This window comes from Neomonachus schauinslandi, chromosome 7 (genome assembly GCF_002201575.2).
Source record: "Neomonachus schauinslandi chromosome 7, ASM220157v2, whole genome shotgun sequence".
Lineage (NCBI taxonomy): Eukaryota > Metazoa > Chordata > Mammalia > Carnivora > Phocidae > Neomonachus > Neomonachus schauinslandi.
The window spans coordinates 86166078-86190069 of record NC_058409.1 but is presented as its reverse complement, the minus strand read 5'-3'; the positions used below and the strand labels follow the sequence as shown (position 1 = coordinate 86190069).

The 23992-nt window shown below is 48.2% G+C and overlaps 1 protein-coding gene across 2 annotated transcripts; it reads right to left on the bottom strand.

The window, feature by feature from the left end:
- Nucleotides 1-814: 814 nt before the first annotated feature.
- On the bottom strand, nucleotides 815-19902 carry LMAN2 (lectin, mannose binding 2). 2 transcript variants are annotated; one of them, XM_044916812.1, is made up of 8 exons: nucleotides 19673-19902; nucleotides 19385-19503; nucleotides 7952-8069; nucleotides 6823-6902; nucleotides 6513-6674; nucleotides 6303-6417; nucleotides 3217-3349; nucleotides 815-1472 (listed from the first exon to the last, which is right to left on the bottom strand). In XM_044916812.1, the coding sequence occupies exons 1-8, from the start codon at nucleotides 19866-19868 to the stop codon at nucleotides 1346-1348; spliced, it is 1050 nt and encodes a 349-aa protein (XP_044772747.1). In that variant the 5' UTR covers nucleotides 19869-19902; the 3' UTR covers nucleotides 815-1345. The 2 variants fall into 2 exon arrangements, with proteins under 2 accessions (XP_044772747.1, XP_021554438.1); XM_021698763.2 differs by having other exon boundaries at nucleotides 815-1506; nucleotides 3230-3349.
- Nucleotides 19903-23992: the final 4090 nt, after the last annotated feature.

Here is a 23992-nt window from a genome sequence, read left to right as displayed (position 1 = left end):
AGCGAGAGCAGGAACACAAGCAGGGGGAGTGGGAGAGGGAGAAGCAGGCTTCCCGCTGAGCAGGGAGCCCGATGTGGGACTCGATCCCAGGACCCTGGGATCATGACCTGAGCCGAAGGCAGATGCTCAACGACTGAGCCACCCAGGCGCCCTGCTCTCGCTTTTAAGATGGAGACTCAAATGTTATTTAATTTTGAGTAGGAAGATGCTGACGATGGTTCTGGAATGGATGAGGACACTGTTCTGTGGCAGGGTCAGAGACATCCAAGAGCAGTCTGGAGAGCATAGGCAGGCCATGGCCAAGATGGACAGACCTGTGAAAGCTGCCAGATAAGGGTGCTTTCCCTTCAGCTGCTGGCTTTCTTCCACTCCCTGTGCCACCTTTCTCCCCTCAAGGCACCCAAAGGGAATACTGACCCCAGCCTGTCCTCCTGTACCCATGAATCCCTTCCAGATCTTCCTGAAGCACCCTTAGCCAGAGTTCCCTAGAGTTCACTTACACTTAGGTCACACCCTCCATGTGGTACCCCACATTCTCCCCTGGCTGCAGCCTTTCACCCAGAGGCTCAGAGCACATGGGAGATGGCACAGGGCCCCATCCCCATGACCCCAATTGCTATGTGACACTGGACAAGTTTCGCTTGACCTCCTAGAGCTGTGCTTCCCCACCTGGGAATGGGAGCATGGCACTTGCCTTCTGGGGCTGTGTGGCAGGGCTGAGGGGTGGAGGCTGAGAGCTGTAAAGCACTGGCCACTTGGAAGTTACTTGAAGAAAAAGAGAAGCAAGCCCCTTAGGACAATAACACAGCTGAGGTTGGTTATTTCACTTTATTTAGCAAATGGTTGCACTCTGAGCCCTACACCAAATTGCTCCTCCAGCCTCACTCGAGGGTCTGCCTTGGGAAGAAGCTCAGAGGGCAACCAGGAAGGCTCGGGTTCCCCAGTCAGCCTCCTCTCTCCACCAACACACCCTGCACAGAACAAAATCACTGCTCGCGTCCTCAGGCACCCACCCCAATGTGGTTGGGAGGCCCTCCAGTGTTCAAGAGCCGCCTGCCAGGGCCCAGCTCCAGGCACAGACTCCTTCCTGCTCCTGAGATGCTGGCAACAGGCAAGTACCTCTGTCCCCAGCTGTGGGGGTGCCAAACCCTATTCCCTAGCCCTGCAGCCTGTCCCTGCTGGGCAAGAAGCAAAATGTACGAAAATACTTTTTTAATTATTTCTTTGAAACGGTTAAGAAATAAGGTCGTCTTGTTTCTCTTTTACAATCCCAGTAAAAAAAAAAAGTTCACATTAGTGCTGGAGCCCAAAACTAGGCCCTTCCCCCGGGCAGAGCACCGGCCACTCAGTAGAAACGCTTGTTCCGCTCCTGCCGCTTCTGAAACACTACGGCCCCCACCACAGCGCACACGATGATGCCCAGGAGCGCACAGAGCAGCAGCAGGAACACCCGCCACCCCGTCAGGGGCCCGCTGCGGAAGTTTCCAGTCGGGTCATCCACATTGTCTGGGGGAGAAGAGAGGGGGAGCTGAAGCAGCAAGTGGAGGTGTCAGGTGGGCTCCCAGGAGACAGGGGAGTCCGATAGGACGGGGCAGAGTGACAGACCGCAGCCGGCCAGCCCTACAGGGGGATGGATGGAGAGATAATCCCCCACTGGGACTGAGCTTCCCAGGGATCAAGGCCCCAGGAGCCTTCTGCTTCAAGAAGCTGGTGAAAACTGAATTCCTGGACTCCCCAGGAGAGCCTGAGTCTGCACAGGCACAAGATCCGTGTTCACAAGCCCCACCCCAGCCCCATGCTGGGGTCCAAGGCCCCCTCTGGAGAAACACAGCTCTGGCCAAAGGCTGCCCTGACTCACACCTGGATGCATTCCATGGCTCCTAGGGGCTCTCCCAGCCACCGCCGCCGCCCCCGGCGCCCCCCCCCCCCCCCACCCTTCTGCTCCAGCCACACCACTTCTCTGCCTGCTAAAACCATCAACAACTCCGCTGGGAATGAGGCCTTGACACATGAGGTATCTCCTGGAATCCCAGTCACACTGGGATGGGGAACTCATGATCTCCCTTTTATAGGAGGCTGACAGCAGAAACTGACTTTGTCAAATTCATCAGTCTACGGTGAAGGGACTGGGGTCTGGACTCATGTCCTTCTGCCCTGTGCAGCCTGGGCAAGGGCAGAAGTTCCTGCCACTTGGCCTCCCTCCCCAGCCACAACTCTCCACTCCTTACTGTGGGGGCTGCTTGGGGCCTGGAATGCCAGCCAGGAGCCAACTTACATCCTCCTTTCCCACATAACCTGACCAGGGCAGGTCTGCTGACCCGGTCTTAACACCAGCCTCTCTCCTCCTCTGCCTCAGTCAGTAGACTAAGGCCCAGGACAGCACCTAGCCCATGGTTAGCTAGGCACAGAGTAGAAGCTCTGGAACTATCTGCTAAAGGAACGAAAGGATCAACAAGTCTGCAAACCAGTTAATCCCTGCCTAGCCAACCTCATGGGGTTGCTGGGTAGGTCAGAGCAGATGAGGTCTCTGAAAGCGCTCAGCAGCCAGAAACCCTTCAATCAAAGGCTGCAAAAACAGTGGTGTATGGTAGGGTGTGTTTAGCCTGAGATGTTTACAAGTAATCTGAATCCTAAAACAGTGAGGTGTCACATAAAATGCTGGGTTTCACTCCCGCTCCCGCTCCACATGGTGACCTTGGACTAGGCTGAGAGGCTCCTCAGTGCCCCGACCCTGGCCCACAGGCACAACTTCAGGGTTCTTGGGGTGGATGTCCACACTCACAGGAGTTTCAGTTCAACCAGAACCCTTGCTCTGTGAAGACAGACTGGTGGCTAATTAGCACCACGGGAAGAGTCTGAGCTTTGGGGGCTTTGCAAAAACTTAAGGTCAAATCTTGCCTTCACTTGTTTCTGAGGAAAGCTGGAGTATCAGTTCCCCTGGCTCGTGGCAGGACCTACTGCCCAGGCCATGCACCAGTTGTATCAGAATGCCCTGCACGCCACCCACACCAACAAACTGCCCCTCTGGCTTTACTGGCCATCTACCCAGCACCAAGCACTGGCAGAAGCAGATGCCAGATGTTCTCACATCTACTCATTAGCACTGACTGCTGATCCAAGACCCCAGGCCACAGCCACAACCGGACCAGGGGAGAGCAAATGGACCACAGGCACTCAGCCAAGCTGGCCCCTCCCCCACCCCAGGCCAGGATGGGCCTCAAGCACGTACCTTTGGGTGACTTGAGGAAATTAACGCTGGGCTCAATCTTGGTCCAGTCAATGTTCTCTTCTTCAGGAGTGTGTTCTACCATCAGCTGGAACAGCTTCATGGAGATGATGTCATGATTGTCTGCAGGACCGAGAGTTAGCTTATAAGGGGCACAGAGCCTGCCTTAGGGCCACAGCCCATCCCCCTCCCCAGAGTGGGGATGCTGCTCCAGTCAGGGAAAGTAGCCAGGCCCCCAGAGAAAACCCTGCTCCTGCCTACTGAGGGGCCTGTTTTCTTCCCAGTGACCTCCAGCCACCCCCAGCAGGCGGTATTCGAGGGGCTGGAATACCTCTAGAACTCAACAATAAGAGGAGGCAGAGTGGACAGGGAAAAAAAGCATGGGTTTTACACTCAAAATCACCCGGGTCTAAATCCTGAGTCAGTTTCCTTGTTTGTAAATCCGGGTGATAATCTCCACCTTGCTTGGTTAGCATGGCAAGAAAATAAGAAAGTACATCTAAAGCAAAAGACATTGCCCAGCAGATAGTATGTACAGAAAAACCCTGCATATTATTCTATGGCCAGTTGAGAAGCCTGATCCTCCCAAGGGGCAGGCAGGTAGTTGCTAGGCACTCCTGTCAGAGACCCAAGAACAGGATGCGAATGAATGACTCCACTACAGCTGAGGGCTAGGCCCCAATACATAGGCAGTGACTGTCCCTGAGAAGACATGAGAAAGGCTCAGGTCTAACCAGTTTGGGCAGAAGAGAACCTCTGCTTGACACTAAGTGATCACCCCATTTTGAGATGGGGAGGTTCAGAGCCGAGACAAGGGTCCTGGTCCCTTGATTCTAGTATCAACTCAGCTAACAAGCGGAACCTGAGGAAAAGCCTCATGTCAAAACTCTGGAGATTGGAAAAGGGAGAGCCTAAAAGCAAGGAGCTGGGTCAGGCAGAGCCATGAGGTACCTCAGAGCCGAGTGCGCACAGCCCCGGGGGCCCAGGGACAAGTCCTGACTCTGAAGTCCGACGGCAGTTCCCATCTGAGCTCTGCCCTTCCTAGGTCTGTGAACGTGGGGAAATCCCTTCACCTCTCAAACTCCCCACGGTGTCAGGTGTATAAAAGGGAAAAGAGGCCGCTTCGTCACCTGACTCTGAGACGCCTGCTGCAGAGGCTTGCGTTCACAAGCCTCTGATGGATGGCCAGGCACGACGACGTACACAGCCATCTCCAGCCCTCCTCCCTGGGCCTCTCCAAACAGCCCCGGAGAGCAGCCACCGCCACAGATCTGGCTTTGTGCCCAGAACCTTCTCCTGACACAGGCTGAAATATGATCAGGCGAAATTCCAGATAACCTGAGGGGAAAGACTGTGGTGGAACCCTAGATGAAACAGGACTGACAGCCAGCTGATAACTGACTACCAGGTCGTCCACGAGCAACTAATGATTCCCTGAAGCTGGGTAGCAGGGGCAAAGGGACGTATTGGACCATTCTCCCCACTTTGGGGTATATAATTAAAATATCCACACTAAAAACTTTAAAACCCCAAAGCAATGACTCTCTGGGTAACAAGTGGACCCAGACATTTCCATGAAGGGGAGGCTCCTGGACAGTGGCTGGATTACAGGCCCTGGAAATGTCCATCCTGAGGATAAATAAGCCCTTTGTCTGATTCTTTACACTGTTTCCCACTTCTTTTTAGCAGGAGCTGGTCCTGGGCCTGGTGCCCTCTGAGGGCCCTGATGCCTCCTGAGTACCATGGCCAAGGGTCACTATCAAGTGTCACCCAGGCCCAGTGGTCCAGCAAAGCTTGCAGAGACTGGCAGCAGCCCAATGCTTATGGAGCACACTGTGAGCCAAAAAAGAACCCTAACTTTATGAAACTTACAGTTTGGTGAAGGGGACCCAGTGAAATAAATTATATGGTAGATTTCAAGATAGTTAAAATGTTATAAAGAAAAATAAAGCCAAAAAAGGTGATAAGGAGTACACAGGAGACTGGTGTATGCATGTGCAATTTTAAATAAGGGAAGTAGGGGCACCTGGCTGGCTCGGTTGGTAGAACATGCGACTCTGGATCTTGGGGTTCTGAGCTCAAGCCCCACACTGTGTGTAGAGCTTACTTAACAAAAGTAAATAAAAATAAAATAAATAAGGGAATCAGGGAAGGCCCCACTGAGGAAGGGATATCTGAGTAAGACCTGAAGGAGACAAGAGTGAGGCACAGGTACAAAGGCCCGATGGAGGGCACTGGTGGATCTGAAGAACAGCTGGGGGTGATGTAAGGGAGAGGGAGTCATGAGTCACAGGGGATGGGGTGGGGGAGGCACTGGCACACAGGGCCCAGTGGACCACTACTAGGACAGACAGTGGCCTTGACCCTGCAGGAGACAGAAGTGGCGAGACCTCACTTGAGCTTTCACGGAATCATTCTGGCTGCTGAGCTGGAAGAGACTGTCGGGGGCTAGTGTGGAAGAAGGGGACCACATGGGAGGCTCACACAGTCATCCAAGTGAGTGAAGACAATGGCCTGGACCTGCCAAGTAGTGACAGTGGGGAGAGAAGTGGTCTGCTGCACTGAGAAGACAAGGCCAGCAGGACTCACCAAAAGATGAGAGGTGGCGTGTAAGAGAGAAGAGAGAGACTGGAACAACACCAAGGTTTTTTGGGCTGAACAACTAGAATAACAGAGGTGCCATTTATGCCTCGGTGGCAAGAAGTGGGCTTCAGCTGTGGGCATGTAAAGGCTGAAATGCTTGTTGGGTATCCAGGTAGAGATGTTGAGCAGGCTCTTGGTCACATAGGTCTGAAAGGTCTGAGCTGTGACGCAAAGCTGGGACTCTGCAGCATCTGGATTCAAAGCCCCCCAGTTGCTAAAGAGAGGGGAAGATGGCTGAGGGAGTGCTCATGGAATAAGCCCCAAGTGTGCCAACATTCCCAGATGCTGGAAAGTGGAGGAAGAAACCCAGGTGCATGTGTACCCAAATGAAGGGAGTTCAAGAAGGAAAAGTGATCAACTACATCACAAGCTTCCAACAGACCAGGGAAAGTCAAGATTGAGACTTAATGCCTTGCTCAGGTCAAACACTCACCGGACAAGTCTCCAGTGCCTGCTGAAGCTCCAAAGTAGTAGCCTGTGGGCAGGCGCACTCCTGTGATGTCGATGCAATTCTTCCACTCATTCTTGTCCTCTAGGTCAGTCATCACCTGCAGCCAGCAGCAAGTTAAGTACACACCAGGCCCAAGCCTGCCCACCTCCCCAAGCCCTTACAGACAGAGCTGGCCCTGGCCCGCCTGCTTACCGTGAGACGGCCCCGGGAGTAGCGCACAGCCAGGAAGGTATCGTGATCACGGTTACGGAAGTCTGCCGTGCAGCCCGCCAGCTCGGTCCAGCGGCCATCTTTGCTATGGTCGTAGGACAGGGAGCCATTGTTCACCATCACCGAGATGTACGGGAACACACGCTGAGATCGAGACACCAGTTAATCCATGGCCAGTCCAGCCTGGGGGAAGACCCTTTTGTGCCAAGACCAGGGAGAAGTCCTGGTCCCCACCTCCCGGCCGACTGCCCAGCTCTTCCTGTCCTGCCTGAGGGAGAAAGCAGAGGCATACCTCTGTGGTCTCATCGTTGGGATACGTGTCCAAGAAGATGGCTAAGCCGTGGAAATTGTCTTTGCTTCCAAACACAGGCCCTGGAATTAAAAGGAGATGCTCTCGTAATGGGAGATACTGGAGTTGTCCCCTGGGTACCTGAAGGACAAAGTAATGCCAGTGTAGGTGGGGGCAAGAGAGGTTAATCTGTGGTCATTCACCCAGGAAAGGGAAGGAATCTCTAAGGGAGGGGAGGTGTCAGGGGTGCAGCAAAGAAGACTCAAAGTCTGAAACCAGAACTGTTGAGGGGACAACACCTGGCCTTGTACTCTGACATATCTTGTGACAAGAGGGCAGAAAGGAGCCCTACAAAGGAAACCCCATCCTCTAACCCAGGGGTCAGCAACTTTCTGTCAAGGGCCAGAGAGGAAACATTTTAGACTTTGCAGACACACATGGTCTCAGCCACATAGTCTTATTTTTGCTTTTTTAAAAAATGGTAGAATGATGGGGCACTTGGGTGGCTCAGTCAGTTAAGCATCCAACTCTTGGGAGGTGGCTCAGGTCATGATCTCAGGGTCCTGGGATTGAGCCCTGCATCAGACTCCGCACTCAGCTCTGCTTCCCCTCTCTCTCTCCCTCTGCCCCTCCCCCTGGCTTGCACATGCTCGCTAGCACGCTCTAGCATGCACTCTTGCTCTAAAATAAACAGGGCGCCTGGGTGGCTCAGTTGGTTAAGCAACTGCCTTCGGCTCAGGTCATGATCCTGGAGTCCCGGGATCAAGTCCCGCATCGGGCTCCCTGCTCAGCGAGGAGCCTGCTTCTCCCTCTGACCCTCCCCCCTCTCATGTACTCTCTCTCATTCTCGCTCTCTCAAATAAATAAATAAATCTTTAAAAAATAAATAAATAATATAATAAAATAAATAAATAAATCTAAAAAAAAAAAAAAAAGTAGAACAGTAAAATCCTTTCTTAGCTGGTGTACAACACCAGGCCACAATGGGGTACAAAATTGAGCTGCAGGATCCAGCTATCCCCCTTCTTATAGGGACACTTCCCAGAGCAGACTCGAGGTCCCGGGTTTCCTCAAAGAGGAGCAGCAGGACCGAGGGTGCAGAATGCCCCCACCTAGACAAGCGCCTCCCTACCTGGCACAAGGCGGTCCCGGGTGTACCACAAGGCAATGCCATCTCCATGGAGATTCTTCTTCCCTGCACCATGGACTTTAAAGTGGACATGCATCTCCCAGTCCTTGAGGAAGCAAGGCTGCAGGGAAAGCAGAAAGAACTGCTCAGAGCTCCCCAGGCTATCCTGCCAGTGAGAGGTGACCCGGCACAGGCCCGTCTCCTCCACTGAGACTGGCACTCCTTGAAACAGGGCCAGGCAGCAGAGTCACAAGTGCCACTGACCAAGAGACACCCCACCCCCTGGCATTCTCAGCAGGAAGGGAGGGGGCTGCTGGGCTTCCCAGGTGGTGAGGAGGGGGCCACACAGTGTCCCAAGGCTGCCTGAGGCCCAGACTCTGCCCATCCTGGCCCTAGTCTTCTCTTGGGTCTGGACACAGGTTCTCACTCTTACGATTCACTTTCCTCAATACCAGCCAAACCCATCAGCCATTTCCTCTCCATCCCCACTGCTTCTGCCCCAAAATCTTGTGGAAGGATTACTACCCCTATTTGGGCCACATATTTTACAAAAAAGAAAACTCATTCGGAGACAAAATAACTTTCCACAGCAGGTTAAGTGGATGGTCTTGATTCACACCCAGATCTATCTGACTCAGAAACTTGTGCTGTGTCTTGACCTTCAAGACTTTAACAGAAAGTGCAGCAACTCTTTTCTGGTCTCCCACCCCTACTGTCTTCCCTTCCAACCACACTTTCAAGCTGAGGGACTCAACCCCAGGTCTGGACGCCTCCAAACCCCAAGCTCTTGGCCAGCACCCTTCCTGCCTCCTACAGACCCAGTCCAGCTTCAGTGTGATGGCAGTGACATGGCTGGGGGGGCTGGAAGGGTCATGCTCTGGGGTCTCTGGGTTATTGTGATGTGAGAAAAGGCAGATATTCCCTGGCATTCAGGAACACAAGGTGCAGAGCAGGGCACTGTCCACAGTAAGGGGAACAGCCTGGCCTCACCCACCAGGAAGTTGCTCGTGAAAACTAAGGTGTTGACACATACTGTGACAAGAATCCACTTGGGGGAAGTCTACATATGGGGATGTGAGCAAGTGTTTAAACAAAGGCCCATTAGAAAAGCAAACTAAAACAAAATGTCGTTTACTTATCAGATTGGCAACTATTAAAGAGATCATTAATGCCAGTGTAGAAGAGGATGGAAAGAAACACATGCTCTCAAACAACCAATGGGACTGTAGATGCTCCCATCTTCTTGGGGGCAATCTGGTTGTTGCAGCTTTTTAACAGACCATGGTAGATCCATAAGCCTTTACACTTGAAGATATCAAAGATATTAAGAAAAGTAAGTTGCAAAAGTTCCTTTTTTTAGAAAAAGGAATTCATATACAGAGAGAAAGAAAAAAATCAAAAGAACATGGACCAATATTAACGATACGTGACTTTGGTAGGGGAACTACAAGAAATGTTTACTTTCTATATCTGAATTTTGTATAATTAACATAGTTTTTAAAAACTCAAAAATAGAAAACTTTATATCCTCTCTTGTGTGATCTGGCTTGGGCATTCACTGATTCATCAGACTTACTGTTCTGGCTCTGGGAACCAAAAACCAAGGTGATGAGACCCAGCTCCAGCCCCTGAGGACACAGCTGGCAGACACCTAACCAACAGCTTGCAAGTAGTGTGAAATCTTGGCCTTCCCAATTCTCGGCAGTTCACTGGCTCTGGGAAAATCTGCAGATTCTAGAGGGGACAACTGAGAGGTGGTAAGACCAGCTCTCAAGGACAGATGAACAAAGACTCTGACACCAAGGCCTACTGAGGGAGTGGAAGGCCTGGTAAACCACCCTTGCCTTGGGCTGGGACCACAAAGACGGCAACCCAAATAAGAGTGAATGAGGAAAAGCCCTCCCGGGGCGGTTACTCAGCTTGAGCCCTCTCATCCCTTAAAGTAGATTAAAGTGACTCACCCAAGCCTGAAATTTTTCAACAAACAATCTTACAAATACAATATCTGGCATACAATAAATAACCAGGCACAAAAGACAAGTTACCAACAAAAACGAAAAGGGAGAGAGGGAGGAAACAGGCTGATGGTAACTCCAGATTCTGGACTTGCAAATAACTAGTTTACTACATTCAAGGAGATAAAAGACAAGACTGAGAACTTTGGAAAATAACTGAAATTTTTAAAAACTCACCTCACAAAAAAAAAATCCAGAACTAAAAGAATAACTGAAATTAATAATGTAATAGACAGGCTTAACAACAGATTAGAAACAGATGAAGAGAGAACCAGTGATCTCAAGGCCAATCAGATAGATAAAAATATCCAGGAAGAAGCAGAGAATGAATGGTAGACACAAAATTGTCAATAAGAGACAGTGAGAAACTCTAAGATACATATAACTGGAGTTTCAGAATGAGAAGTGAGAGAACAGGTCAAAGGAATATTTAAAGAGATGTCCACGTACTTACTAAAACTGATTCAAAAACATTATGCCACAAACCTTAAATCTTACAAACCAAAGGAGACAAAAAGAAAACCATACCTAGGCACATTAAAAAGGGAGGGAGGGAAGGAGAGGGAAAAAGAAAGTCTTAAAAGCAACCAGAGGGGGAAAAAAACACAAGATTATCTTCAAAGGAACAATTAGCCTGTTATGGGGCTTCTCAACAGAAACACTGGGAGCAAGAAGACAACAGATTGAAATATTTGGAGTTAAAAGAAAATACCAACCAACATAGGATTCTATACTTAGCAAATGTTATCCTTCAAGAATGAAGGTGAAATTAAGACATTTTTAGATAAACAAAAACATTAAAACTGTCTTTCATTCATCAGAAAGAAGGAAAATTATCCAGATCCAGAGTAAAGTCAGAGATTCAGGAAGGAACAAAGAGCAACCAATACAGTAAATGTGGGGGTAAATAAATATTTGACTGTATAAAATAATGTTTTATATGTGACTTAAAACAGAGAGGATTAAAATAAATGACAAAAATGGGGTAAATAAAGTTAAAGTAGTCTCAGATCTTTGCATTGTCCAGGAAGAAGGTACACATTATCATTAGACTTTGGTAAAATATGGCTGTGTGTTTTAAACTCCAGAGTAATCACTGAAAAATCAGGGATCAAGCAAAGAACTTTCAAGCTAGCAGAAGACTAAAAATGGAATAAAAATTAACCAACCCAGGGCGCCTGGGTGGCTCAGTTGGTTAAGCGACTGCCTTCGGCTCAGGTCATGATCCTGGAGTCCTGGGATCGAGTCCCACGTCGGGCTCCCTGCTCAGCGGGGAGTCTGCCTCTCTCTCTGACCCTCCCCCCTCTCATGCTCTCTATCTCATTCTCTCTCTCAAATAAATAAATAAAATCTTTAAAAAAAAAAATTAACCAACCCAAAAGAAGTCCAGAGAGAAAAATGAACAGAGAATGAGCAGTACAAATAGAAAATAAATAATAGGAAGGTAGGTAAAACCAAAATCCGGGGCACCTGGGTGGCTCAGTCAGTTGGGTGTCCAACTCTTGGTTTCAGCTCATATCGTGGTCTCAGGGTGGTGAGATTGAGCCCCGCATCGGGCTCTGCGTTCAGTGCAGGGTCTGCTTACGACTCTCTCTCCCTCTCCCTCTGCCCGTCCCCCTTTCTATTTAGATAAATAAATCTTTAAAAAAAAAAAAAATCAGTAATTATCATAAATGTAGATGACTACATGCTGATAAGGCTACATAAGATCGCTCTGTATTATTTTTTACAACTGTATGTGAATTGGGGTGCCTAGGTGGCTCAGTCAGTTGAGCATCTGCCTTTGGCTCAGGTCATGATCCCAGGGTCCTGGGATTGAGCCCCATATCGGGCTCCCTGCTCAGCAGGGAGTCTGCTTCTCCCTCTCCCACTGCCCCTGCCCCCTGCTCATGCTCTCTCTCTCCCTCTCTCTTAAATAAATAAAATCTTTAAAACAAAACAAAACCCTGTATGTGAATTTACAATTATCTCAAAATAAGTTTATTTTAAATAGTAAATAAAGGATCAAAGATAAACTTAAGAGCTAAAACTATAAATCTCTTAGAAGAAAACACAGGGAAAATGTTCACAACACTGGATTTAGCAAGATTTCTTGGATAGGACACCAAAGCATAGACAAAAACAAAAAAATAAAGTGAATTTCATCAAAATTAAAAATTCTTGCACATCAAAAACATCGAGAGTAAAAAGACAAACCACAAAATGGGAGAAAATATTTCCAAATCATGTATCTGATAAGGGAGTAGTGTCTCCCAAATATACAGAGAGCTCCTAAAGTTCAACAATAAAAAAAGAAAAAAAAATTTTTTTCAAAATGAGCAAAGGACTTTTTTTTTTTTTTAAAGATTTTATTTATTTATTTGACAGAGACAGTGAGAGCAGGAACACAAGCAGGGGGAGTGGGAGAGGGAGAAGCAGGCTTCCCCGCTGAGCAGGGAGCCCGATGAGGGGCTCGATCCCAGGACCCTGGGATCATGACCTGAGCCGAAGGCAGACGCTTAACGGACTGAGCCACCCAGGCGCCCCGTCAAAATGAGCAGAGGACTTGACTAGACATTTTTCTAAGGTAGAAGATAAACAAATGGCCAATATGCACATGAAAAATGCTCAATGTCATTAGTTATTAGAGAAATGCAAATCAAAACCACAAGACACTGCCTCATACCCATTAGAATGGATGACTATCATAAAAAAAAAAAAAAAAAAAAAAAAAACCCAGAAAATAAGAAGTGTTGGCAGGGCATCTGGCCGGCTCCGTGGATGGAGCCTGTGACTCTCGATCTCCAGGTTGTGAGTTCGAGCCCCAGATTGGGTGTAGAGATTACTTAAATAAATAAATGAATAAACTTAAAATAAAAAAAAAAACAAGTGTTGGCAAGAAGTGGAAAAACTGGAACCTTTGTGCATTGCTGGTGGGAATGTAAAATGGTGTAGTTGCTGTGGAAAAGAGTTTGGCGGTTCTCAAAAAGCTAAACATAGGGGCACCTGGGTGGTTCAGTCAGTTAAGTGTCTGCCTTCGGCTCAGGTCTTGATACCAGGGTCCTGGGATTGAGCCCGGCATCAGGCTCTGCTCTCTGCTCTCAGAATTCTCTCTCTCTCAAATAAATAAAATCTTTTTTTTTTAAGATTTATTTATTTATTTATTTATTTGACACAGAAGGAGAGATAGTGAGAGAGCACAAGCAGGGGGAGCGGCAGGCAGGCAGAGGGAGAGAAAGAAGCAGGCTTCCCACTGAGCAAGGAGACCGATGTGGGGCTGGATCCCAGGACACTGGGATCATGACCCGAGCCAAAGGCAGCCGCTCAACTGATTGAGCCACCTAGGCGCCCCTCATATAAATAAAATCTTTAAAAAAAAAAAAAAAAGTTAAACATAGAATTACCATATGACCCAGCATTTCCACTTCCTAGGTATATACTCAAAATAACTAAAAGCAAGGACTCAAACACTCATGTACACCCATGTTCACAGCCCATTACTCACAACAGCCACAATGTAGAAACAACCCAGGAGTCCATCAACAAATAAATGGATTAACAAAATGTGGTAAACACACACAGGAATATTATTCAGCCATAAAAAGGAATGAAGTACCGATATATGCTACAACATGAAACTTTAGCTATGCTAACTGAAATAAGCCAAACACAAATATTCTACGATTTCATTAAATGAGGTCCCTAAAAGAGTCAAATTCAGACAGAAAGTAGACTATTGGTTATCAGGGACTGTGGGGAACCGGGAATGGAGAGTCACTGTTTAATGAGTACCGAGTTTCAGTTTGGAAGGTCAGGAAAATTCTGGAGATGACTGTGGTGATGGTTGTACAACAAGGTGAATGTACTTAACGCCACTGAACTGTACACTTAAAATGGTTAAGGTGGTAAATTTTATGCTATGTATATTTACCATGATAAAAAACGTTTGTGGAATTTTCTTTTGCATGTGTGCAGATACATAAATACAACAATCAAATAATTTTTTTAGATAGCCATTACATTTTTCAACACCATTTAAATGCCAATGAGAAGCCTACTGAAGGGAAAGTTTTCATAAAGGATTTAAAAGTGAAAAAAAAAGGTTAAAATTTGTTATGTGTTTTACCACAATAAAAATAAACCAATAATCCCCCGAAAGCCTAATTATATGCTCTTTACGGGACACAACTCTAAAACATGAAAAAAGGAAAAGGATAGAAAAGATATAGCATGCAAATGCTAACCAAAAGCAGGTTTGTGCAGCTATGCCAATAACAAAGTTTAAAAGGGGACTTTTTAAAGATTTTTTATTTATTTATTTGACATGAGAGCGAGCTCGAGCACAAGCAGGGGGAGTGGCAGGCAGAGGGAGAAGCAGGCAGAAGCAGGCTCCCCGCTGAGCAGAGAGCCCGATGTGGGACTCGATCCCAGGACCCTGGGATCATGACCTGAGCCGAAGGCAGATGCTTAACTGACTGAGCCACCCAGGCGTCCCTAAAAGGGGGCTTTTTAATGACAAAAATATTTAATGAACAAAAGAGTTCATTTACCAGGAAAATTTTGGACTCAAAATCTATAAAGCAGAGACTGACAGAATTACAAAAGTAAAAGCAATTTTAACACACCTCTTCAGTAATTGATAAAAACGAGCAAAAATGTCAGGAAGAATACAGATATTTGAACCCAATCAGCAAATCTGACCAAGGACCTAAATGGCACAATGCACTCAACCAACTAGCTGAGAATCCACATTCTTTGCAAACACACACAGAAAATTTTCCAAAAACCTGACCATTTCCAAGACTCAACAGACCTCCAAGGATGGAACAGCTGTGTTCTTTCACCATGATAAAATCAAACTAGATATTAATGACAACTTAATTTTTTCATAACTAGAAAAGCCTTCATGTTTGGAAAAAAAAAAATGTTAAATATATCTCACCTCTATAAAAGCCCAGAAACCAGATTCCAAATGGTCTCTTTGGTGCCCAGGAACACCTGGGAACAATGCACTGAGCTAAGACCCCAAGCTGGTTCAAGGGGTGCCTCCAAGCAGAAGGGCAACTGTGAACAGGGAGATAAGAAAGGAACACCTACTCTCCTGCCCCTGGTATGGTTCATAGGGAGAGGAGTTTCTGGAAAGGGTACACAAAGAAGCTGAAACCTGGAAACTGATTCCTACAGGACTATCCAGGCCTTAGAAAGTCTCTGCGTATGGCAGACTGAAGACTGCAGATCAGTGGAGGGAAATACCAAGATAGAGACAATATAAATCCTCTGAAGGATTTTAAGCAGGTGCAGGTGAGGTACCAGCTGGAACGGATTTAGAAGCTGCTTTTGGAGACAGAACGTGACACGGCCATGGTTTATCCACCCTCGCTGCAAAGCTGAGCCAACTGGGGAGCTCAGCAATCTTAATGCCCTGGCCCTCCCTGGCCCTCCCTGGGGCCAACTAAATCAGAATCACCTGGCAATCATAGAGCATTTTTTACAGTTCGTGGTTTCCATGTCTTTGCATGGAAAGGCAGAGCTAATCCAATAGTCAGCTCATACATCATGACACATGTTGATGAAAGATCACCACATGATTTGGGGTTTGTAAACCTAAAGAAGTTTAAAATATTGAGTAACTCTGCTATAACAAAACTCCCTGCATCTCCATTACTATCTAAGTGAACACAGATTCTGAGCATTCACATCTATAAAAACAAAAAGCAGAAGTGGTGCTGAGGCCTGTCTTATTCTGACAATAATATCCATCCAGACAGGGATGGAGGGACAACAGTTTAGTGGGATGCATTCAATAAATTTTTACTTTTACAATAATTATCAAAAAATTGTGTAATGCAGGGCGCCTGGGTGGCTCAGTTGGTTAAGCGACTGCCTTCGGCTCAGGTCATGATCCTGGAGTCCCACATCCGGCTCCCTGCTCGGCGGGGAGTCTGCTTCTCCCTCTGACCCTCTCATGCTCTTTCTGTCTCATTCTCTCTCTCAAATAAATAAATAAAATCTTTAAAAAAAAAAAAATTGTGTAACGCATTTATTTTGACCAACTGTGTATTAATAATTATAATATTACCCCCAAAATATAAAAACTTAGTTTCAAGGTCCCAAAAAAGTTAAAAGGTTTAAATTATTACATTTTTTTAGTTGCAGAGGAATGGGACAAGTTATTCAGTAAGAGATTTTCAAGCACTAAATACACTGCATAAAACAAAATTCTGGGTGGGATGAAATGAAAATACAAATTCAAAAAAAAAAAACCTGATGTATAATTTGGGCTGATTCACAGTGTTTAAAACATACAGTGGATAGCAAATTGAAATATTTAGATTCCACTGAATACACTTTAGAGTACTGAACAGTTTCATTTTTTTAAATTTTTTTTAAAAGATTTTGACAGAGAGAGGCACAGCGGAAGAGGGAACACAAGTAGGCGGAGTGGAAGAGGGAGAAGCAGACTCCCCGCTGAGCAAGGAGCCTGATGTGGGGCTCGATCCCAAGACTCCAGGATCATGACCTGAGCCGAAGGCAGACACCCAACCACTGAGCCACCCAGGCGCCCCTGAACAATTTCATTTTAAGATTTAGGGGCGCCTGGGTGGCTCCGTCAGTTGAGCGTCTGACTCTTGATTTCGGCTCTCAGCTCAGGTCATGATCTCGAGGTCTCACTCCCCCGCTCAGTTCTCAGTTTGCTCAGCTCGGAGTCCGAGGAGGATTCTCCCCTCCCCCTCTGCCCCTCCCCCCCACCGGGGCGCATGCGCTCTCCCTCAATACAGTTACGTACACAAAATCTTAAAAAAATAATAAAATGGGGGCGCCTGGGTGGCTCAAGCGTTAAGCGTCTGCCTTCGGCTCAGGTCATGATCCCAGGGTCCTGGGATTGAGCCCCGCATCGGGCTTCCTGCTAGGCAGGAGGCCTGCTTCTCCCTCTCCCACTCCCCCTGTTTGTGTTCCCTCTCTCGCTGTGTCTCTGTCAAATAAATAAAATCTTAAATAAATAAACAAATAAAATGGCAATATTTAAAATATGCTGGAAACTACATCCTTTACAAACACTTAAACTTAAGAAAAGCAATTCTGGATACCAACTTTTAAAAAGTGCAAGAGGGTATGTACATCAGCCAAAAAAGCTTAAATTCCACCCTGCAGCCTCCACACAAGGCTCAAGGCGGGGCCCAATCAGCCCCATGGGCTTCCCTCTGTCCTGTGCTCCAGCCACTGGACTCTTGGGAGTTCCAGTCACCTTGGGGCCACTCCTTGGTCTGAACCATTCTACCCCAAAACAGCAGAAGCTACGTCTTCTCTGCTTGGACAATAGCAGGTGCTTAGGAGTATTTGCTAATTCAGTGCCCCTCCCAGAAGTGAGGACAAAGAAAAGTTCAGAAAGCACCTCTCCAGTCAAGTAAAGGAAGAGATGGTTCTTGGGAAACAATAAGCAGAAAATTCTAAGAGTTCCAAGCAATTTCTTTCAAGAATTACAGGAAACACTCCAACCCTTTCAAGAATATCTGCAGGGCCAAATAGGAAAATCCCCAGAAGTGAATGGAGATGTGGGGGAAGGAAGAGAATTAGAGTCCAGACTGAAAATGTGATGAAGGTTAAGTGCAGAATTCTCTCAGCCTTGTGACATCACCACACCACTGACAATGCCAACCAACAGTTACCCACAACTATAATTAAGTTACTTGTAACTGAACGAATTTCTAAAAGTTCCAGAACTATTTGTACCTTACTTAAAAAATTAAAAAATTAATGACATACTGAACTCACTCCCATAAAAAATGTAATCCTACATTATAATTTTTAAAAATTATCTGAAAGCCCCAGACAGAATAACGTGACAGTATGTGACGCGGGGGAGAGAAAGTAGTTAATGAAATACTGAGTGGGTGGCACTCAAGCTGAGATATACCAGATGAGAAAGAAGCAAGCAGGCATGAAGAGCCAGGAGGCAGTGTCCCAGAGAGAGGGAACAAGTGCAAAGGTCCTGAGGCAAGAAGGCAGCCAGAGAGGCTGGAACAAAATAACCAGTATAAATGAAGATGCCAAGCACCAGGAGCCAGACTGTGTAGACATAATGCTTGTTTATCCCCTTCGCAGGAGACCCCAGGCTCTGAGGATAAGAGTGAAAGCTGAAAAAAGTAACCCAGAAGCCCCTAGCAGAAAGGAGGAGGAGCAGAAGGGACAGGCAGCTGAGGCAACACAAGGACAGTGTGGGCTCCCAGAACTAAATGGGGAAGCCATCCAGAATGGACCAAAGAACAGGGTGATGGAGAAAAGTAGGACAATGGTCAACAGCTTAGGCCTACGGGAATAACTAGAATCAGGCAGGTTGAGGTAGGAGCAGCTTCCTACCTGTGACCCAGCCCCAAATTAGTCCCCTTTCCTAACCTAGACTTTCTCAGTGTAGAGTCTGTGTAGCAACTTATCTTGGCCACTGGTCATGTATGACATGCCACTGACACTTGAGGTTCCCTAACCTCTGGAGTAAAGATCACAAAAATTAAAACTGCCCACAAGTCCAGCTCCTCTATACCACTGATGACAAGACCCTCCGTGAAGCACTGAGGAAGTGGACTAAGTCTGCAAGTATTTCTTTTTTTTTTTTCCTAAAGATTTTATTTATTTATTTGACAGAGAGACACAGCGAGAGAGGGAACACAAGCAGGGGGAGTGGGAGAGGGAGAAGTAGGCTTCCCGCAGAGCAGGGAGCCCGACGCAGGGCTCTATCCCAAGACTCTGGGATCATGACCCGAGCCGAAGGTAGACGCCCAACGACTGAGCCACCCAGGCGCCCCCTCTGCAAGTATTTCTAAGGGATTCCTCCACTGTCCAGAGGGAGGGAAGGGGTCATGTGTAGCAAGTGAATTGCTGGGCTTAGGTATCAGACAGATCAGAATTTAAATACTGATTATACCATTCACTGTGTTGTGTTAGCTCTGCATAAAGCCATGACAGTCATCAACTTCAAACAGCCTGTTTGAGAATTAAATGCAATAAGGCATTTTAAGTTCAGTGCCTAACACACACAAAATACCCAATAAAGATTCCATCTGTCCCATTTATCCCACTATTGACAGAGTTGAATTCAGACAGCCTGAGAGCTCCAATGCTTAGTAGCTATGCGACTTTGAGTTAAGGCACTTTCAACTGAGCTTTAGCTTTGTCAGTAAAATGGAGATAACATCACTTACTTCACATGGCTTTCAAAGAAACTAAATGAGAAAGGTGTGAAGTGTCAGGCACAGCTCCTGACACACAGTAACTTCAGTAATCATTCCTGGTAACTTCAATAGTCACTGGTGAGTGCTACCAAGATGAGGAAACCTTGGGTGGTGGGGGGTGCAAGCCTTCAAACCAAGCGCAGGTCTGTGGTGCTGCGGAGACTGGGAGTAGTGGCTTACTTAAGGGTATACCTAGCGTCCTGGGAGCCACTCACCTGGTGGTTCCAGATAGAGCCCTCTTTGCTACGCTCATCAGGGGTCAAACGCACGTACTGGCTCGTGAGTATCGTGCTGCCTTGGAAGTCCCAGAGGGGCATGGAGCTGGAACCGACCCCTGTGGGCAGAGATGGGCGTAGACAGATGCGTAAGAGGCCATGCCAAGACTGGCCTTGCCAGAGGCAGGAAACCCACAAAGCTGCTTTGCTCGGGAGAAAGGAAACCCCTTCACCCAACCCTGTCCAGCCTCGCCCTCACCCTGCACTCATTCCCGCCCCAGGCCTCACCTTGGTAAGGCTTGATAAGCGAATGCTCCCGCTTGAGGTGTTCACTGTTGCCGTCAGTTATATCCGCAACAACCGGCCCCAGCAACAGGAGAAGAAGTAGAGGTGCAGTGGGGCCAGGGCCGGGGCCGGGAAGCCCAGGCCTCCCCGGGCACCGCCGGCCCCAGCCCCAGCGCCAAATCCAGCCTTCGGCCGCCATTCTCCGTTCCTCTCGGCCACTTCCGCCCTAGGACTTCCGCCTTCCGGGTGTCCCATCTAATGTCCTCCGGCCGGAAACCCTTCAACCCCAGTGTCACCGGGAAGTTAAAAAAGCAAAGCCTCGCAGCCGAAAGGAAGGCGGCTTTATTTACTGAGCAGCCCTCCAGCCTGGTCAAGTGCTGTTCCATCTCCTTGGCAGCTTCGAGGAAATTGTCGGCCAGCCTCAGCAAGGGGTTCCTAGGAGCGACAAGAGCCGCAACCAATCATGGAACAGCACGTTAGGCTTGTGAGCCAATGAGGAACAGAAGGGTAGTTTGATTCAGGGCAGCACGAAGGTCGTGTGCGTAGCTAGGCATGCTGGAACTCGTAGTTTTTGCGGGCCTTCCGCGCGGGCTGGACAGACGAAGACTATAACGACCTCGGCCACCGGCCGGTGATCGCGTCTCTGGAGTAACGTTTCCCAGTCCTGAGGGGAAAGAATTCAGAATGGAAGGAGGAGGCCTGAATTCCAACTCCCTCGCCCCTCGCACTCACTGGGTGGCTCTGGCTAGCCTCTCTTTCGCCTCTCTGGTCCCACCCCTCTCCTAGCGTCACGCCTTTGGACACGTAGAATTCCCAGTTGAGGGCGTACACTACTCCCAGCTCCGTGGCCCATAGAGTTTAAGCAGGAGGAGCCGACCCGGATCCTGTCCCGGACCCCAGTGACGGTTGGGACCCACCCGGATCCAAACCATGTTAGTGCCCGCCCGCTGCAGCTGGAAGCGGCCATGAATGGTCCAGAAAAGCTAACCTGTGGACTAGAGGTTAAAAAACTGCTGGCCCACAGCCAAACAGAGCTCTGTTTTACCTCCTCATGCTATTTCAATACAATAATTTAAATACCGATATTTTAATCTTTTATTTGTATTATTTTAAATATTTTATTTGAGAGCAAGAGCGCACAAACCGGGGGAGGGGCATAGGGAGAGGGAGAGGCCGACTCCCCGCTGAGCAGCGATTCCCAGCCGCAGGCAGCCACTTAACAGACCCAGCCACCCAGGCGCCCATTGATATTTTTAAATGGACAGACTAAACATCAGAAATCCAAACTTCCGGTTTTTCAGAAAAATCTGGAGCTCCAACCACACTACGCCTATGTGGCCTTATAAAGGCCTTCCTCTGCTGAGCTAGCCTCCCCACTGGCCGCTAATTTATAGCACCTGCCCCGCCCCTCTAGCTATTTGAATTAATAACCCCTGTTACAGATCACGGGGTGGGAGGTGGAATCATTGGTTGGTTGCTCCTTTATATTGTCCAAGAATCTTCCCTTTTGAATGAGTGAACTTAAGATTAGTGCTGAGACATCTTTTCTGGATCACATATTTTTTATTAGCTTATTATTAATATGCTCATATATGTAGTACAGACATATAATACAACGAAAGTCCCCTGCCACTCCCCTCCCAAAGAGTATTCCCTTCCAGAGATTTATCTATAGCTATACAAACAAGGATATGTACCTTCCACTAGACCTCTAGGAAGGCTAGGATTTTTGCCAGTTATTGTCACTTCTGAATCCCCAGCATCTGGAACCACACTTGGCACAAAGGAAGTGATTATTAAGTAATTAGTAAAAATATGAATATTTGTTCTAGAACCTGGAATTGGGGCATGAAGCATGAGTAGGAGTTTACCAGCAAGGGGAAAGGCATTCTCAGCAGAGGGAACAGGAGATGCAAAGGCCCAGAGGGATGCCTGAGAGCATATGGGATGAAAGCAGTTCGGAATGGCTGAGGAGAGATGGGGGAGAGTGTAGCTGAGGCCAGAACTTGAAGGGCCTTCAATTTCCAGCTAAGAAACGTGGCCTTTTTACAGAAAGCAATGGGATGGTTTTAAGCATGGGAGTGGCCAACATGGGTTTCTCTGGCTACGTTGAGGAGAAGAGATTGGAGGGGGGCTACCCTACCCAGGTGGGGAGACTGAATAGAATGTCATTATGGCCAGATGAGAGATAGCAAGGCCTGATCCAGGGAAGTCTCCAGAGGGAAGGGGGATCAGATCTCCCACAGGGAGACTAGATATCAGTAATTGATCCCCTGTGGAAAGCCAGGGAGAGAGAAGTTGAGAACAGCGTTCTGAGGGCTGGAGGGGAGAAAACTTGATAAGGACTAAGAGATGGGAAGTCCCAGGGTTGGCTGGGGTCCCTGGGGTAAAGATGTGATCAGAGCTGAAATTGGCATCCATAGTGGAGAGGTGAGGAGAGGAGAGGATGACCTTAGCAAGGGTCAGAGCCTGTAACAGGGTCTTTTTGGGGGGAAAGATGAACTGTTGGCACCTGGCCTGTGGGCAGCCCAGGTGCAGTTCCTGGCACCCAAGCACACATATTCACAACTTAGCAGTATCTAACTTGATGTATAACTTTGGGAACTCACTCCTCCCTGAGTCTCAGTTTCCTGATCTGTAAAATGGAAATAACACCACTCACAAAGAGGGTGTTAGGATCAAATGAAGTCATGTGGGGAGAAGACCCTGTAAACGGTGAAGCCCGCCATGAAACCTAGGCCCAGATCCATGGCACAGCAGATAGGCAGTCTCCGCTGACATCACGCACCCTAGAAACCCCTCCCAGGCACAATGCCATTGTCGTGCACCTTATTAAGACAATGCTCCAGGCCCAAAAGCAACCCCCAATACACATACCAAGTCTGACTGAATCCCTCTATCTGGGGGACCTGGAGCAAGGTGTCTGGGAAGAGGGGAGTCAGGGCCCGGTGAAGATGTATATTAAGTAGGGTAACACTAGCTGCTATCACAAATAGACTCAAATGTGTATAACGGTTCAAAGATTATTCCTCACTCATGTAACAGAGCAAAGCTAGTGTTCCTGGTTGATGGGTGGCTTCCCTTTGTGCCCTAATACAAAGACCCTGTCTCCTTCCTCCTGTGGCCCCACAATCCCTTAATCTCCTGCATCCAGCCAGCTAAAGGTGAAAGAAACAATGTGGAGGGCACAAACTACATAAAAGTCTTGGCCCAGAAACGGCACCCGTCATTTCATTCACTTTTACTTGGTGGGACTAGTCACAAGGCCACACCTGACTGCAAGTGAGCCTGGGAAATTAAAGTTTAACCATGCACCCAGAGGAACTCTGGTGAACTCTTCACCATGAACTCATGGTGAAGAGTCAGTCAGCTTCTGCCACCGAAAGGTTCAAGTCACAGCCAGGGAAGGGGACAGTAGGATAGAGGGTAGAAAACTGAAGAGGGACCCAAACCAGAGTGGTGGGTGACTTGAGGGCACTAAGCCCAAACGTAAGGTAAAACGCAAGTCCTTGTAGTAGGTGCGTGCCTGTATAAGAAAGAGGCCAACTGAGGACTCTGGCTAAGGGCCCCGAGTTCGGCTGGCCCGGGGCCGGGGCTGGAGGGCAGGGTGTCACTCTTCAGCTGATGGTACTACACCAAGGCAGGATTTTTGTGTGAGTGAGAATGAACAGCCAGGCATCACACATAGATGCCACCGATGCATTCCCCTGCCTGGGGGGGTGGGCACATGTCACCGGGGTGCCTGGGTGCTTACGTGCCCATGTGCAGTTGCGCCTGTCACAGGCCCCTGTCCAGGGGACTAGATATACACACCCAGGGGTTTCTTATGAAGGGCGAGCCTATGTGTTTATAACATGCACACGTGAATGGTTTGGGTGTGCATGACCATGCATGCAAGGTGTCCATCTGTCTGTACGCTTGGACACATGCCTGGGCAGTGTCTGGGGATGAAGGTAGTCACTCTGCATGTGCACAGCTGCCTGGGGGGTGGGTACTGAGTGTGCACCTGCGCAGCACAAACACAGCAGGTGTGAGATAAGCGTGTGCTGAGTAAAGTACCTGTGTGCATACTCGGTGCGCATGTCCGTGTGTTTGTGCAAGCCCCCGCCAGGGTGCCAAAAGGTGACTAAGTGTGTGAGCGCACACTTCTGTGTGCCCGGACATGATCTTGGAGCTCCCTGGGCTGGGCCAGACCAGGCTCGGCTCCTTCCTGGGCGCACAGAGGCCTCTGCAATGTGCTGGTGACAGCGTGGGGCACTGCCAAGGGTGGACTGGTGGCATGTGTGTGTGCCTGTGAATGTGCGTGTGTGTGTGTGTGTGCGT